Source organism: Teleopsis dalmanni, chromosome 1 (assembly GCF_002237135.1).
Source record: "Teleopsis dalmanni isolate 2A chromosome 1, ASM223713v2, whole genome shotgun sequence".
NCBI lineage: Eukaryota > Metazoa > Arthropoda > Insecta > Diptera > Diopsidae > Teleopsis > Teleopsis dalmanni.
The window spans coordinates 71,575,203-71,592,560 of record NC_051846.1 but is presented as its reverse complement, the minus strand read 5'-3'; the positions used below and the strand labels follow the sequence as shown (position 1 = coordinate 71,592,560).

The 17,358-nt window shown below is 33.8% G+C and overlaps 1 protein-coding gene across 1 annotated transcript; it reads right to left on the bottom strand.

Annotated features, from left to right (window-relative positions):
- Nucleotides 1–16,133: 16,133 nt before the first annotated feature.
- On the bottom strand, nucleotides 16,134–16,759 carry LOC119684792. The gene is made up of 2 exons (XM_038098920.1): nucleotides 16,232–16,759; nucleotides 16,134–16,173 (listed from the first exon to the last, which is right to left on the bottom strand). Exons 1-2 carry the CDS (start codon nucleotides 16,757–16,759, stop codon nucleotides 16,165–16,167), a joined length of 537 nt encoding a protein of 178 aa, XP_037954848.1. The 3' UTR covers nucleotides 16,134–16,164.
- Nucleotides 16,760–17,358: the final 599 nt, after the last annotated feature.

The following is a 17,358-nucleotide window of genomic DNA, read 5'->3' as shown; positions in this document are numbered from 1 at the left end:
ACGCTTTGACATTCGAAGCTGCCGGTATAATGTGTTCCTTTACAGCAAAAGTACGGAAAATGGAAACTGGAGTGAAGGTAGGAGTGCAGTTGATACAGTTTTCAGGATTAATCAGGAAATCATATATGATGCGGAGATCGCAGAGATCGATGCGGAGATCACTATTTGTAAGTACTTTATTGTCTTTAGGGGTGGTGTTTTCTGCTGCTGAAATCAGAATTGAGTTTAAAACTGTGGCAACGCTAAATTAAAAGTGACACATAGTTTTTGATATATATGGTAGTATGAAACGAGTCAGTTATAGTTAAGCATTGTACGAGAAGAGTAAAAAACTGAAATGAGCTAAAAATAAAGAATAACTATTGTTTAAAATATCAGAAGTGGGATTACTCAGCATTAATAAAATGTCTGACATCAAAAAATTTCAGCTTTATACTTTAACACTTCGATCAATAATGTGTGTGACTAACTAATTAAAACACATTTTTTTGCTAAAATTCGTTTGTATTCATGAACATAGTCCCCTTTTAGGGAGACACAATCATTCCAACGCTTATGCAATTTTTCGATACCGTCTTTTTAAAACGATTTTTCTTTGCCTTCAAAATAGGCGTTAGTTTCTGCGATTACTTCATCATTTGAGCCAAATCTCTTACCACGGAGCATCTTTTTGAGATCTGCGAAGAGCCAGTAGTCGCTGAGGGCTAGATCTGGAGAATTCGGTGGGTGCGGCAGCAATTCGTAGCTCAATTCGTTCAATTTTGCCATCGTTTTCATCGACTTGTGACACGGTGCATTGTCATGGTGAAACAAAACTGTTTTCTTCGCCATATGAGGCCGTTTCTTTGCGATTTCGTCTTTCAAACGCTCCAATAACGCTATATAATAGTCGCTGTTGATGGTCTTCCCCTCCTGGAGATAGTGGATGAATATTATTCCATGCGCATCCCAAAATACAGACGCCATAACCTTGCCAGCCAACTGCTGCGTCTTTGGTTGCTTTGGGCGGCTTTCACCGACTGCATGCCACTCAACAGACTGCCGATTTGACTCTGGAGGGAAATGGTGGATCCAGGTTTCATCCATCGTGATGTACCGACGCAAAAACTTCGACTTATTGCTCGTAAACATGTCCAAACAGCTCTTTGAATCATCGATACGCGGCACCCATTTGGAAAACACCTTTTTCATATCCAAATGTTCGTGTATTATGGTGTGTACACTGCCTGCTGATATCTGAAGAATGTCAGCAATATCCCTCAATATAATAACAGCGTCATTTGACCGTCCAGTAGATGGAATGTCATGGAATGTAGATGGAATGTTTGAATTCGGCATACCAATAACAAATGCTTCTTTTTGATGGAGCAGAGTCCAAATAATGTTTTCCAAGCCATTCCTGGCACTGAACAATATTTTTTTTCATTAAAAAACAATGATTAATCAGCACACGGAATTGCTTTGAATTCATTTTTTTTTCAAAACTCAAAAGCAGCTTCACTTAAAGCACTGTAACTTGTAAAGAAATGATCGAATTAACATATGATTTTGACAGTAAGCCTAAAAAGGTTGCCACTTTCGAAAAAAAATATTTATTTAGTATTAGTGCCGCCATCTATGTGTCAGTAACACACATTATTGAACGAAGTGTTAGTTAAATTAAAAGCTTGGTTGGAGGAGCTTGGATGTAAAACAAGTGGTAATAAAAACGAATTAATCCGCCGATTAATTCAAATACCTGAGGAACGCCGTGGTGTTTTTCTAGGAAAAACGACAAAAATATTAAATGATGTGACGCTTACGGAACATGTTGGCGCCAACGCCGATGCATGCGCAAACAACAACAATAGTAACTCTGAAGAAGATGAGAATCATATTCTTGAGGAACAACAAATTATACAAACACATAAAAAGAAGAATCAAATGAGTGAAATTGTAAGTCAGAAACAAATGATAACAGAACAAATGACAGCGAATATGAGTCGAATGAGTGTTATGAATACAAATATTGAGCGAGAAGAAAATAATAATAGTGTCTCTGCTGTACAAGTAAATTCGTTAAAGGAGAACGAAAATGAACTTTTGAAATGGGAGCTCAAAGTGTTGAAACGAGAGCTAAACATAGAAAGACGAGAAAAAGAAATATTAATCAGAGAAAATAAAACATTAAAAAAAGAAAGTCAACAAAATGAAATAAAAGATTATGCGTTAAATAATGAAGTTAAGTTTTCAACTATAAAAAAATTGCTGTCAGAATTTTCTGGAACTGGTGACAACTTTCAGCTTTGGGAAGCACAATTACAAAGTATTCGAACGGCTTATAAACTGGATGATAATAATATCAGAGCACTTATTTCTAACAAACTCAACGGAAAAGCGTTAAAGTGGCTACAAACAAGAAATGATTTAATGACAGTACCAATCGAAAACCTAATAAACGATATGGGGAAACTGTTTGAAGATCACTCAACGAAACTGCAGCTGAAACGTACATTTGAAGCCAGAAGGTGGCAAACAAATGAGACTTTTGAAGAATATTTTTACGATAAGACCATTCTCGCGGGTAAGTTGTGCATTGACGAAACTGAGCTGCTGGAGTACATTGTGGAGGGGATTCCTGACTATGGTCTATGCTCACAAGCTAAATTACAATGTTTCCGTGACAAGTACCAACTGTTGGAAGCGTTCCACAAAATAAGCCTTCCAAAACCAGCAACGTTGAAACAATCATTGACTGTTCGCCAGAGCACTTCGAATGAAACACCAACCTCAGCCGATTTTGTGGTTTCTGCATCGACTCGTTTCTATAATTGCAACTCTCTTGGGTATGTTGCAGCTGAATGTCGTAAACCAAAGCGGGAGCCGAGGGCGTGTTACGTTTGTGCGCAAATGGGACATCGAGCAGCTGACTGCTCAATGAGGAAAACGCAAGTTCATTATGCCGACGCTGTTGAGGGTGATAACGAATACGTAAGAAATGTAGAATTTAGTTTTAATTATTCAAATATTGATCATTCACTTTTATTAGAATCATTAATTGACACTGGTAGTCCAATCAGTTTTATACGGCAACAGTTCGTGCCACTTGTTAAGTTAATAAAACAAAAAAAATGTAACATTTTAAATTTTTGTGGTATAAACAAAAGTCATTTACAAATACTTGGACAAATAGTGTGCACAGTTTTATATTATAATAAAAAAATAAATCTTAAATTATTCATAGTAGCTAATGAAACAATGAGTTACCCAGTTCTATTAGGAAGAGATTTTTTGAAGAAAGCTAAATTAAAATTAGTAATACAACATGATCAAACTGAGCAGTTAATTAATTTTAATCAAAAAATAAAGATTGTGATGAAAATACTATTAACGATTTAATGAATATTGAATACTATGAACCAATTCATGAGATTAGTGTTAATAATAGTGATGTTGACTACAATACTAGAAAGAAATTTAATATGTTGTATGAAGATTATGTAAACCGCAAACGTCCAGATGAACCTAAGATAAAGTGCGAAATGAAATTAATTTTAAATGATGATAAACCCTTCCAATACCACCCACGTAGGCTATCATATCACGAAAAGCAACAAGTAGAGTCAATTATTGACGAGTTAATGAGAAAAAAAGTTGTGAGGCCTAGTAATTCAGAATATGCATCTCCTATTGTTCTGATTAAAAAGAAAACAGGTGCTACCCGACTTTGTGTAGATTTCAGAACTTTGAACAAAGCCATATTGAAAGATAACTATCCACTACCATTAATCGACGATTTACTTGATCGACTGGCGGGTAAAACTTTATTTTCATTGTTAGATTTAAAGAGTGCTTTTTATCACGTGCATATGAGTGAGGATTCTATTAAATATACTGCTTTCGTAACTCCATTAGGACAGTTTGAATTTTTAAAAATGCCTTTCGGGTTAAGAAATGCACCTTCGGTTTTCCAACGTTTTGTGAACCAAGTTTTTGACGATTTGATCAGAACAGGAAAAATAGCGATATATTTGGATGATATAATGATCGCCACGAAATCTGCTGACGAACATTTACAAATTTTGACAGAAGTGTTCGACAGATTAGTAAATAATAAATTAGAGCTGCGTTTAGATAAGTGTAGATTCATGGAATCAAAAATAAACTATCTAGGCTATATAATTTCTAAAGAAGGGATACAACCTGACGGAAAGAATATAGAATCAGTTGTTAATTTTCCAGTGCCGCATAGCGCTAAAACAGTTCATAGTTTTCTTGGATTGTGTTCATATTTTAGAAGATTTATTCAATAGTTTTCATTATTAGCACAACCATTATATGACTTAGTTCGCAAGAACTTAGTTTTTCAGTTTGGACTTAAAGAAGTAGAATGTTTTGAAACTCTTAAACAAAAATTAATTGATACTCCTATTCTTGCGATATACGACCCAAGAGACCAAACAGAACTACACTGTGATGCTAGTTCACATGGTTTCGGGGCTATAATGTTACAAAAAAAGGGGATGGTAAGCTTCACCCAATTTTCTATTTTTCAAAAAGAACAACTGAACATGAATCAAAGTATCACAGTTTCGAGTTAGAAACATTAGCTATTATTTATGCTCTAAGCAGATTCAGGATATATTTACATGGAATAAAATTTAAAATTGTAACCAATTGTCATTCATTAGCGTTAACCTTAAACAAAAAAGAAATAAATCCCAGGATAGCTAGATAGGCCCTGGAGTAAGAAAATTTTGATTACTCTTTAGAGCACCGTAAAGAAGAAAAGATGCAGCACGTAGATGCACTTAGTAGAAATACGAATATACTAGTGCTAGAAGAAAATACTTTTGAACAAAATCTATCCATATGTCAGTACCAAGATGAAGTAATTAATGAGATAAGGAAGAAATTAGGAAAAGAAGAGAGTAGTTACTTTGAAATGAGAAATGGGCTGGTCTACAAAAAGAAAGGAAACACAATACTGCTTTATGTGCCAAACAATATGGAGAGGAATATACTACAGCTTTATCATGATGATATGGGACATTTCGGATGCGATAAAGTTGCTGATTCTATACTTAAATCTTATTGGTTTCCGAAACTCAGAACAAAAATAAAAGATCATATCGCCAATTGTCTAAAGTGCATAACTTTTTCAGCAAAGTGTGGAAAGCACGAGGGGTATTTACACAATATTCCAAAGGGCTTAGTCCCTTTTGAAACTATCCACATTGATCATTTTGGTCCAGTTACAATTAAAAACTCTAAAAAGAAATATGTATTCTTGGTAGTAGATGCTTTTTCTAAGTTTGTTAAATTGTATGCTACGCGAACAACTAGCACAAGAGAAGTTTTAGGGTGTTTAAAATCATATTTTAATTCGTATAGTAGACCAAATATTATTATTCCCGATCGAGGGAGTGCATTTACATCAAAAGACTTTGAAGATTTTCTTAGTTGCTGTAATATTCGACATATAAAAATCGCCACAGGTTCGCTACAAGCGAATGGTCAAGTAGAGAGAATAAATCGGAGTTTAGCACCAATGATTGCTAAAATGACTAACGCAGGGTATACAGCTTCGTTAGATCAAATTATGCCTGATATAGAGTACGCTTTTAATAATACTGTAACATAAAATTTACACTCATAAATTTTACAACGCAATAATGTAATAATACAAAACAAAACATATATAATAATAAAATAAAAAACATCAAAAACAATAATAAAACTTGTAAACAACGCACCGTTGCAATTACAAAAACAAATCTACTGTTTGCTTCGCACCTCGCGTATATAAAAGGCGAAGCAAAAGCGCAAGGCAGGCATTCAGCAAGACATCGAGCTAAGAACAGGTTGCTCCATATTACACATGCTGAAACACCAAGAATCGAAATTTACATCTCGATTTCTATTTTGTTTGATTTTTTTATTTTTAACAGAAACACACATTTCTATTAAAATTCATTATTAATAACGAAATTAACATTTCGTTAGTAATAGAAATATAAATTTCTATTACTCATTTGCTCATAACGAAATCATATTTTCGTTAATAAATTACTTGTTAAGGTGATAATAACACATGAATATTATCACCCATACCAAATCCATTGTATAAAGAAGAAATTCACATTTCTTCAAACCTTTTGTCAGGGGCGTCGAAATTAACATTTCCACGCCAAATTCATTGTATAGAGAAGAAATTCACATTTCTTCAAACATTTTGTCAGGGGCATTGAAATTAACATTTCTACGCCAAACCAACTAACTTCACCGAGGAAGGTAACCACATCATCGCACCAACGTCATCGTCCACCGTGTATTCACACTTTCCACTATTTCTAACAAATAAATTTATTGTAGGACTGGACCTGGAATCCGGCGAGCAACACCCCGGCCAAAAAGGTTCGTTACAATACGATTCATAGAAGTACTGGAATAACACCGAGTGAACTATTATTTGGAATTAGACAAAAGGGAATGGTTGTGGACTATTTGAAAGAGAATTTAGACGAGTTAAGGTCTGGTGACGTTCAGAAAGATCTTAAGCAAGTAAGAAAAGAGGCTTTAGATCAAATTGTAAAAAATCAAAACTACAATAAATCGCTTAAAGATCGTCATAGAATTCAGAAAACATACGAAGTAGGAGAATATGTAGTAGTGAAAAATTTTGTGAGTGAGGTAGGCGCCAGTAAAAAGATTTTGCCAAAATATAAAGAACCCTATAGGATTACTAAAGTTCTACCTAATGATCGATATTTAGTAAAGGATGTAGAGGGATTCCAAGTTAGTCAGATACCTTATGAGGGGGTATGGGAAGCGGCAAATATTAAGCCATGGATTGGTAATTCTTATCGAAAAGATTCAATCGGGACGATTGCGGGTCAGGATGGCCGAACTGTGGCAACGCTAAATTAAGAGTGACACATAGTTTTTGACATATAGTATGAAACGAGTCAGTTATAGTTAAGCATTGTACGAAAAGAGTAAAAAACTGAAATGTGCTAAAAATAAAGAAAAACTATTGCTTAAAAAACTGAGGTTGCGTCCTTAATATGAGATTTACACTTTATCTTGTAATTTGTGTGTATGTGAGAACTAATGTACTTTTTATATTTGAGCCAGTTTGTTCTAGGACTTGTAAGACTTGTAGGACTTGTATTGGAACAGTCACGAAGCAGAGGAGCATCAAGTAAACAAAATGTAACTGGAGAATGGTCAGAAGACAAATCGCAGCTTGTGTATGTTGATATACAATTTCTGCACATGTCTTTGGTTACAGCGAAGGCTATTAGGTCTGGTATTTTATTATTATCGGCAGGCCAATATGTCGGCTACCCACGAGAGATTACGTCTAGTGCATATTTTTTATTTAGAATAGAATTGTAAAGCTATTTACCTTTTGGATTACAGAGCCGGGAACCGCAATACGTGTGCTTGGTGTTGTAATCTCCTGCTGCAAGAAATCTGTCACCTAGAGATAAGAAGTGATCCGTAAATTGGGTCTCAGTAATGTTGAAGCGACGCGTGCAGTAAACTGCCGATAAAGTTAAATTTTTTGCATTGTGCTCAAGGAATATTGATAGAAAATTGTGTTATTGATATGAATTATTGATATGAACTGAGCTAAGCTCTGGGTGAGAGTGGAGATCATTATTTCCAAACTATTACTTTGAACTGGAGGCGCTTGTTGATTGTCAGATTTAACGCCATTAGCATATGAAACACCTGGTGTAATAGGCTTAGAAGTTAAAGGTTGGGGTACTTCAACTAATTTAATGGGGTTGCTTCTTGTAGGATTACGCAACGCTTCTTTCTGTAGAGCTAACCTGTGCTTCAGTTCTTTATAAATAGGACAGCCTCTGTAGTTTGCAGTGTGATTTCCACTGTAACTATATTTTTTGGAGTTGGTATCCTTTAATGCTTTTTTATGGCATTCGGAACTATGGTGAAGAAATAGAATGGTGAAGAACAGAAACCTTCTCTGGTTTCTGTGTGAAAGCATATATCAGCGGTTTGTGGTCCGTTTTAATGACGAAAATTCGTACCTCAAAGAGGTGTTTCAAAAAACGAATGGCGCTGTAGATTGCTAATAATTCTGTATCATATGCGCTGTAATTTTATTTAGTTGCTGAGAGTTTCTCTAAAAAAAACCCAGATGGTACCCAAGTGCCCTAGTCATATTGTTCTACGGTAGCACCAATAGCAACGTCAGATGCATCAGAGATAAGTGCAAGCTCAGCATCAGGTGATGGATGTGCAATTAGTGCAGCATTCGCAACGCTGTGTTTATAGTTATTAAACGCATCGATACTTCCGGTGGTTCAAGAGATTTTTCGTTTGTCATTCTTTTTAATGTTTCGTACCAGATGACTAAGCTGTGCTTGATGTTGCGATAGGTGTGGTATGCAACGCCGGTAGTAATTCAGAACACCTAGAAAACGTGCTAGCTCACTGATTGTGTCAGGTTGTTTGTAGTTCACTATTGCTTCAATGCGGTCCTGTGGTGGTTAATGCCATTCTTGCTGACCGTGTAGCCCAGAAAGAGAATTTCCGATTTACCAAATTGGCATTTGTTGACATTTATCCTGAGTCTATGTTGGCGCAAAATAGTAAACACTGTTCAGAGATGATGTTCATGCTCCTCTATGGACGTAGAAGCTATAAGAATGTTGTCAATATAGTAATATATGAAATCAAGGCAATATATTTGAAGTTTATGTAATACATTATGCATAAAAGTAAAATAAGTGAATATGATTAGAATAATGTAATAGATATATTTTATTGTTATAAAAGAGAATGTAAATTTGAATAGACTTTTAATATAATCGGATAATTAATGAGTATTATTGAAAGAGTAGTCTCAATATGCATTTTTTTAATATACATATGGTATTTCCATTTATATATGAAAACAATTGCATTTATATAATAAAAATTTCAAACAATAAAAAAACAATCTTTCACGCTCTATCATTAAATCAACTACTGCATCTTTTTTCCAGAAACATGAAACTAAAAGTCAAACAGTTATTAAACTCTGCTACTGTTATAAAATAAAATAAAAAATAATCACATTTTCTCTAATATACGCTTCTACAGCGTAATGTACCATAAGGTTGACTTATTTTATTATACTTATGGTACATTAATATATTCTATAATATAATTATACATTCTTAAAAATTCATATTATTAAATTATTAAAACAAATTTTTCTGTTTTTCTGATAAGAATTTTCTTTTGTTCATCATCACTATGGAAAATTATTTGCATTTTGAGTTTCTTACAAATAAAAGCACTTTGTCAGAGAAAACATATCAATGAACAATTAATATTTTAAAGGCGATTAATCCAAACAACGTTTTATAATGATTGTTTTTTAAATTAATTTTTTCAATAATATTTAATAAGAGTATATCATTTTTCTGAAGAGTTTTATATATAGCTTTTTCATTAATTCAAAGTAAATATTTAAAATTTTTCTACTTTTATTTACTTTGTTTACATTTTCTACACAAGAATAATATCTTAGAAGCAAAAAAAAATTTTTTTTTTTTTTGTACATAGTACTTTAAAGTGAGCGAACGTGTTTTCAAGTCGCTCTCCGAAAAAGTTAAAATTCGCACTCAAAACTATTTAAATTAAGCATTTTTGTAAAAACCACTTTTGTAATTAATATAAAAACACAGAAAGAATAACAATTATCAATAAAAAACAATTCTAAAAGTGAAAAATGCATAAAATGTTAATTTAAAAATAGCGCTGCTTTTGCACTACTTAAACTTAAATGCTCAAATAGCTGATAGAGACAGCAGATCATCATTTAAAGTTAAAAAATAATAAAAATTTTGAGAAACAAAATATATCAGTGCGGTTTTGTGCATACATATACACAACAAAAAAAGTGCTGATGGAGACAGATATTATTCTATTGAAAAGGAGTTCCACAAAAGCTAACACAAAGCTAAGTTTACAATACAACACAACACGTCATAACACGCCATAACACAACATAACACAACACAACATTGCACAACACAATACGGTCATCACAACTGGTTACATTGTAATTTTATTTTACTTATTTAATTTATTATTTATATTTATTTATTACAATATAAAATATAATATACATAATTAATTTTTTTTTTTATCTTTTCTTCATCTTTTTTTATTTTTTATATCAATTTAATTTGATTTTTATTTATATTTATATTAAATTTAATTTTAATTCAACTTATTTCAATAGCAAAAAAAAAAATAAGTAAATTTTATAGCAAACCTGCTATTTGCATACAAAACCACGTATGAAAATGAGTAATTCAAATCCTCCCCCAGAGAGAAGACATACAATAAGCATTCCAAACAAACGTAATGCTTATCTAGTAATAGACGCATCAAACAAGTTGCCCCAGAAGACTACACAAACCGATAAAAGCTCACCAAACATTGAATCTTCAGCAGCATCGCCTGCATTTTCCGACTTAGCGAGTCCAAAAATAAAACTTAACTCCAAACAGGCATGGAACGCTATGTCAATATTAAACGAAAACTTAGTCCTCAAAAAAGCAACTTAAGAGGTGCTAAAATAAACAAAATTAACAAAGATAGTGCACCCACAAATATACTTTCTGGCAATAGATTTGCTGAACTAGCTGAATCTATAGACGAAGCTAATCAGCCTACTATCAAAAAGTTTAAGCCCCCTCCAATTTACCTACGTGAATGCAGTTCAAATACCCTTGTTACACTTCTGGCAGATCTGATTGGTAGCAATACTTTTCATATTGTTCCCTTAACCAGGGGCAATATACACGAAACTAAGATTCAAATTGACACTGAAAAAAATTTCAGGGTCATTACCAAACATTTTGACGATAACAAGAAAAATTACTACACATATCAACTGAAGAGTAGCAAACGCCTTGTTGTTATCAAAGGTATTGAGTCAAATGTAGAACCTATTGAAATCACAAATGCCTTAAGCGAAAAAGGCTTTAGCCCTAGAGCAGTTATAAACATTGTAAACAAAGATAAAATCCCACAACCTATGTTCAAAGTTGAATTTCACCCGGAAGTTTCTTAGCTTAAAAAAATGAGAGCCATCCTATTTACAACCTACAGTATTCACTTCACCGCAGAATTAGCGTTGAGGAGCCCCACAAAAGAAATGGTCCGGTGCAATGCACAAACTGCCAAGAGTATGGCCTTACTAAGTCATATTGCACTCTTCGTACAGTGTGCGTAGCTTGTGGTGAGCTTCACCATAGTTCCGAATGCGATAAAAAAGCATTAAAGGATACCAACTCCAAAAAATATAGTAACTGCAGTGGAAATCACACTGCAAACTACAGAGGCTGTCCTATTTATAAAGAACTGAAGCACAGGTTAGCTCTACAGAAAGAAGCGTTGCGTAATCCTACAAGAAGCAACCCCATTAAATTAGTTGAAGTACCCCAACCTTTAACTTCTAAGCCTATTACACCAGGTGTTTCATATGCTAATGGCGTTAAATCTGACAATCAACAAGCGCCTCCAGTTCAAAGTAATAGTTTGGAAATAATGATCTCCACTCTCACCCAGAGCTTAGCTCAGTTCATATCAATAATTCATATCAATAACACAATTTTCTATCAATATTCCTTGAGCACAATGCAAAAAATTTAACTTTATCGGCAGTTTACTGCACGCGTCGCTTCAACATTACTGAGACCCAATTTACGGATCACTTCTTATCTCTAGGTGACAGATTTCTTGCAGCAGGAGATTACAACACCAAGCACACGTATTGCGGTTCCCGGCTCTGTAATCCAAAAGGTAAATAGCTTTACAATTCTATTCTAAATAAAAAATATGCACTAGACGTAATCTCTCGTGGGTAGCCGACATATTGGCCTGCCGATAATAATAAAATACCAGACCTAATAGCCTTCGCTGTAACCAAAGACATGTGCAGAAATTGTATATCAACATACACAAGCTGCGATTTGTCTTCTGACCATTCTCCAGTTACATTTTGTTTACTTGATGCTCCTCTGCTTCGTGACTGTTCCAATACAAGTCCTACAAGTCTTACAAGTCCTAGAACAAACTGGCTCAAATATAAAAAGTACATTAGTTCTCACATACACACAAATTACAAGATAAAGTGTAAATCTCATATTAAGGACGCAACCTCAGTTTTTTAAGCAATAGTTTTTCTTTATTTTTAGCACATTTCAGTTTTTTACTCTTTTCGTACAATGCTTAACTATAACTGACTCGTTTCATACTATATGTCAAAAACTATGTGTCACTCTTAATTTAGCGTTGCCACAGTTCGGCCATCCTGACCCGCAATCGTCCCGATTGAATCTTTTCGATAAGAATTACCAATCCATGGCTTAATATTTGCCGCTTCCCATACCCCCTCATAAGGTATCTGACTAACTTGGAATCCCTCTACATCCTTTACTAAATATCGATCATTAGGTAGAACTTTAGTAATCCTATAGGGTTCTTTATATTTTGGCAAAATCTTTTTACTGGCGCCTACCTCACTCACAAAATTTTTCACTACTACATATTCTCCTACTTCGTATGTTTTCTGAATTCTATGACGATCTTTAAGCGATTTATTGTAGTTTTGATTTTTTACAATTTGATCTGAAGCCTTTTCTTACTTGCTTAAGATCTTTCTGAACGTCACCAGACCTTAACTCGTCTAAATTCTCTTTCAAATAGTCCAAAACCATTCCCTTTTGTCTAATTCCAAATAATAGTTCACTCGGTGTTATTCCAGTACTTCTATGAATCGTATTGTAACGAACCTTTTGGCCGGGGTGTTGCTCGCCGGATTCCAGGTCCAGTCCTACAATAAATTTATTTGTTAGAAACAGTGGAAAGTGTGAATACACGGTGGACGATGACGTTGGTGCGATGATGTGGTTACCTTCCTCGGTGAAGTTAGTTGGTTTGGCGTAGAAATGTTAATTTCAATGCCCCTGACAAAATGTTTGAAGAAATGTGAATTTCTTCTCTATACAATGAATTTGGCGTGGAAATGTTAATTTCGACGCCCCTGACAAAAGGTTTGAAGAAATGTGAATTTCTTCTTTATACAATGGATTTGGTATGGGTGATAATATTCATGTGTTATTATCACCTTAACAAGTAATTTATTAACGAAAATATGATTTCGTTATGAGCAAATGAGTAATAGAAATTTATATTTCTATTACTAACGAAATGTTAATTTCGTTATTAATAATGAATTTTAATAGAAATGTGTGTTTCTATTAAAAATAAAAAGATCAAACAAAATAGAAATCGAGATGTAAATTTCGATTCTTGGTGTTTCAGCATGTGTAATATGGAGCAACCTGTTCTTAGCTCGATGTCTTGCTGAATGCCTGCCTTGCGCTTTTGCTTCGCCTTTTATATACGCGAGGTGCGAAGCAAACAGTAGATTTGTTTTTGTAATTGCAACGGTGCGTTGTTTACAAGTTTTATTATTGTTTTTGATGTTTTTTATTTTATTATTATATATATTTTGTTTTGTATTATTACATTATTGCGTTGTAAAATTTATGAGTGTAAATTTTATGTTACAGTATTATTAAAAGCGTACTCTATATCAGGCATAATTTGATCTAACGAAGCTGTATACCCTGCGTTAGTCATTTTAGCAATCATTGGTGCTAAACTCCGATTTATTCTCTCTACTTGACCATTCGCTTGTAGCGAACCTGTGGCGATTTTTATATGTCGAATATTACAGCAACTAAGAAAATCTTCAAAGTCTTTTGATGTAAATGCACTCCCTCGATCGGGAATAATAATATTTGGTCTACTATACGAATTAAAATATGATTTTAAACACCCTAAAACTTCTCTTGTGCTAGTTGTTCGCGTAGCATACAATTTAACAAACTTAGAAAAAGCATCTACTACCAAGAATACATATTTCTTTTTAGAGTTTTTAATTGTAACTGGACCAAAATGATCAATGTGGATAGTTTCAAAAGGGACTAAGCCCTTTGGAATATTGTGTAAATACCCCTCGTGCTTTCCACACTTTGCTGAAAAAGTTATGCACTTTAGACAATTGGCGATATGATCTTTTATTTTTGTTCTGAGTTTCGGAAACCAATAAGATTTAAGTATAGAATCAGCAACTTTATCGCATCCGAAATGTCCCATATCATCATGATAAAGCTGTAGTATATTCCTCTCCATATTGTTTGGCACATAAAGCAGTATTGTGTTTCCTTTCTTTTTGTAGACCAGCCCATTTCTCATTTCAAAGTAACTACTCTCTTCTTTTCCTAATTTCTTCCTTATCTCATTAATTACTTCATCTTGGTACTGACATATGGATAGATTTTGTTCAAAAGTATTTTCTTCTAGCACTAGTATATTCGTATTTCTACTAAGTGCATCTACGTGCTGCATCTTTTCTTCTTTACGGTGCTCTAAAGAGTAATCAAAATTTTCTTACTCCAGGGCCTATCTAGCTATCCTGGGATTTATTTCTTTTTTGTTTAAGGTTAACGCTAATGAATGACAATCGGTTACAATTTTAAATTTTATTCCATGTAAATATATCCTGAATCTGCTTAGAGCATAAATAATAGCTAATGTTTCTAACTCGAAACTGTGATACTTTGATTCATGTTCAGTTGTTCTTTTTGAAAAATAGAAAATTGGGTGAAGCTTACCATCCCCTGTTTTTGTAACATTATAGCCCCGAAACCATGTGAACTAGCATCACAGTGTAGTTCTGTTTGGTCTCTTGGGTCGTATATCGCAAGAATAGGAGTATCAATTAATTTTTGTTTAAGAGTTTCAAAACATTCTACTTCTTTAAGTCCAAACTGAAAAACTAAGTTCTTGCGAACTAAGTCATATAATGGTTGTGCTAATAATGAAAACTATTGAATAAATCTTCTAAAATATGAACACAATCCAAGAAAACTATGAACTGTTTTAGCGCTATGCGGCACTGGAAAATTAACAACTGATTCTATATTCTTTCCGTCAGGTTGTATCCCTTCTTTAGAAATTATATAGCCTAGATAGTTTATTTTTGATTCCATGAATCTACACTTATCTAAACGCAGCTCTAATTTATTATTTACTAATCTGTCGAAAACTTCTGTCAAAATTTGTAAATGTTCGTCAGCAGATTTCGTGGCGATCATTATATCATCCAAATATATCGCTATTTTTCCTGTTCTGATCAAATCGTCAAAAACTTGGTTCACAAAACGTTGGAAAACCGAAGGTGCATTTCTTAACCCGAAAGGCATTTTTAAAAATTCAAACTGTCCTAATGGAGTTACGAAAGCAGTATATTTAATAGAATCCTCACTCATATGCACGTGATAAAAAGCACTCTTTAAATCTAACAATGAAAATAAAGTTTTCCCCGCCAGTCGATCAAGTAAATCGTCGATTAATGGTAGTGGATAGTTATCTTTCAATATGGCTTTGTTCAAAGTTCTGAAATCTACACAAAGTCGGGTAGCACCTGTTTTCTTTTTAATCAGAACAATAGGAGATGCATATTCTGAATTACTAGGCCTCACAACTTTTTTTCTCATTAACTCGTCAATAATTGACTCTACTTGTTGCTTTTCGTGATATGATAGCCTACGTGGGTGGTATTGGAAGGGTTTATCATCATTTAAAATTAATTTCATTTCGCACTTTATCTTAGGTTCATCTGGACGTTTGCGGTTTACATAATCTTCATACAACATATTAAATTTCTTTCTAGTATTGTAGTCAACATCACTATTATTAACACTAATCTCATGAATTGGTTCATAGTATTCAATATTCATTAAATCGTTAATAGTATTTTCATCACAATCTTTATTTTTTGATTAAAATTAATTAACTGCTCAGTTTGATCATGTTGTATTACTAATTTTAATTTAGCTTTCTTCAAAAAATCTCTTCCTAATAGAACTGGGTAACTCATTGTTTCATTAGCTACTATGAATAATTTAAGATTTATTTTTTTATTATAATATAAAACTGTGCACACTATTTGTCCAAGTATTTGTAAATGACTTTTGTTTATACCACAAAAATTTAAAATGTTACATTTTTTTTGTTTTATTAACTTAACAAGTGGCACGAACTGTTGCCGTATAAAACTGATTGGACTACCAGTGTCAATTAATGATTCTAATAAAAGTGAATGATCAATATTTGAATAATTAAAACTAAATTCTACATTTCTTACGTATTCGTTATCACCCTCAACAGCGTCGGCATAATGAACTTGCGTTTTCCTCATTGAGCAGTCAGCTGCTCGATGTCCCATTTGCGCACAAACGTAACACGCCCTCGGCTCCCGCTTTGGTTTACGACATTCAGCTGCAACATACCCAAGAGAGTTGCAATTATAGAAACGAGTCGATGCAGAAACCACAAAATCGGCTGAGGTTGGTGTTTCATTCGAAGTGCTCTGGCGAACAGTCAATGATTGTTTCAACGTTGCTGGTTTTGGAAGGCTTATTTTGTGGAACGCTTCCAACAGTTGGTACTTGTCACGGAAACATTGTAATTTAGCTTGTGAGCATAGACCATAGTCAGGAATCCCCTCCACAATGTACTCCAGCAGCTCAGTTTCGTCAATGCACAACTTACCCGCGAGAATGGTCTTATCGTAAAAATATTCTTCAAAAGTCTCATTTGTTTGCCACCTTCTGGCTTCAAATGTACGTTTCAGCTGCAGTTTCGTTGAGTGATCTTCAAACAGTTTCCCCATATCGTTTATTAGGTTTTCGATTGGTACTGTCATTAAATCATTTCTTGTTTGTAGCCACTTTAACGCTTTTCCGTTGAGTTTGTTAGAAATAAGTGCTCTGATATTATTATCATCCAGTTTATAAGCCGTTCGAATACTTTGTAATTGTGCTTCCCAAAGCTGAAAGTTGTCACCAGTTCCAAAAAATTCTGACAGCAATTTTTTTATAGTTGAAAACTTAACTTCATTATTTAACGCATAATCTTTTATTTCATTTTGTTGACTTTCTTTTTTTAATGTTTTATTTTCTCTGATTAATATTTCTTTTTCTCGTCTTTCTATGTTTAGCTCTCGTTTCAACACTTTGAGCTCCCATTTCAAAAGTTCATTTTCGTTCTCCTTTAACGAATTTACTTGTACAGCAGAGACACTATATTTGTATTCATAACACTCATTCGACTCATATTCGCTGTCATTTGTTCTGTTATCATTTGTTTCTGTTCGTGTTCTAGTTTGAACGGGATATGGTTATGCGTAATACAGTATGTAAATACCTTGAGCCTATGCCATATCAAGACCATGATGCGTGATATATTATCACATCCTTCTCGAGGTGAACC

What these genes read in the sequence shown, in the direction of transcription:
- LOC119684792 (XM_038098920.1), bottom strand. Translation starts at nt 16,759, where the DNA reads ATGGGGAAACTGTTTGAAGATCACTCAACGAAACTGCAGCTGAAACGT.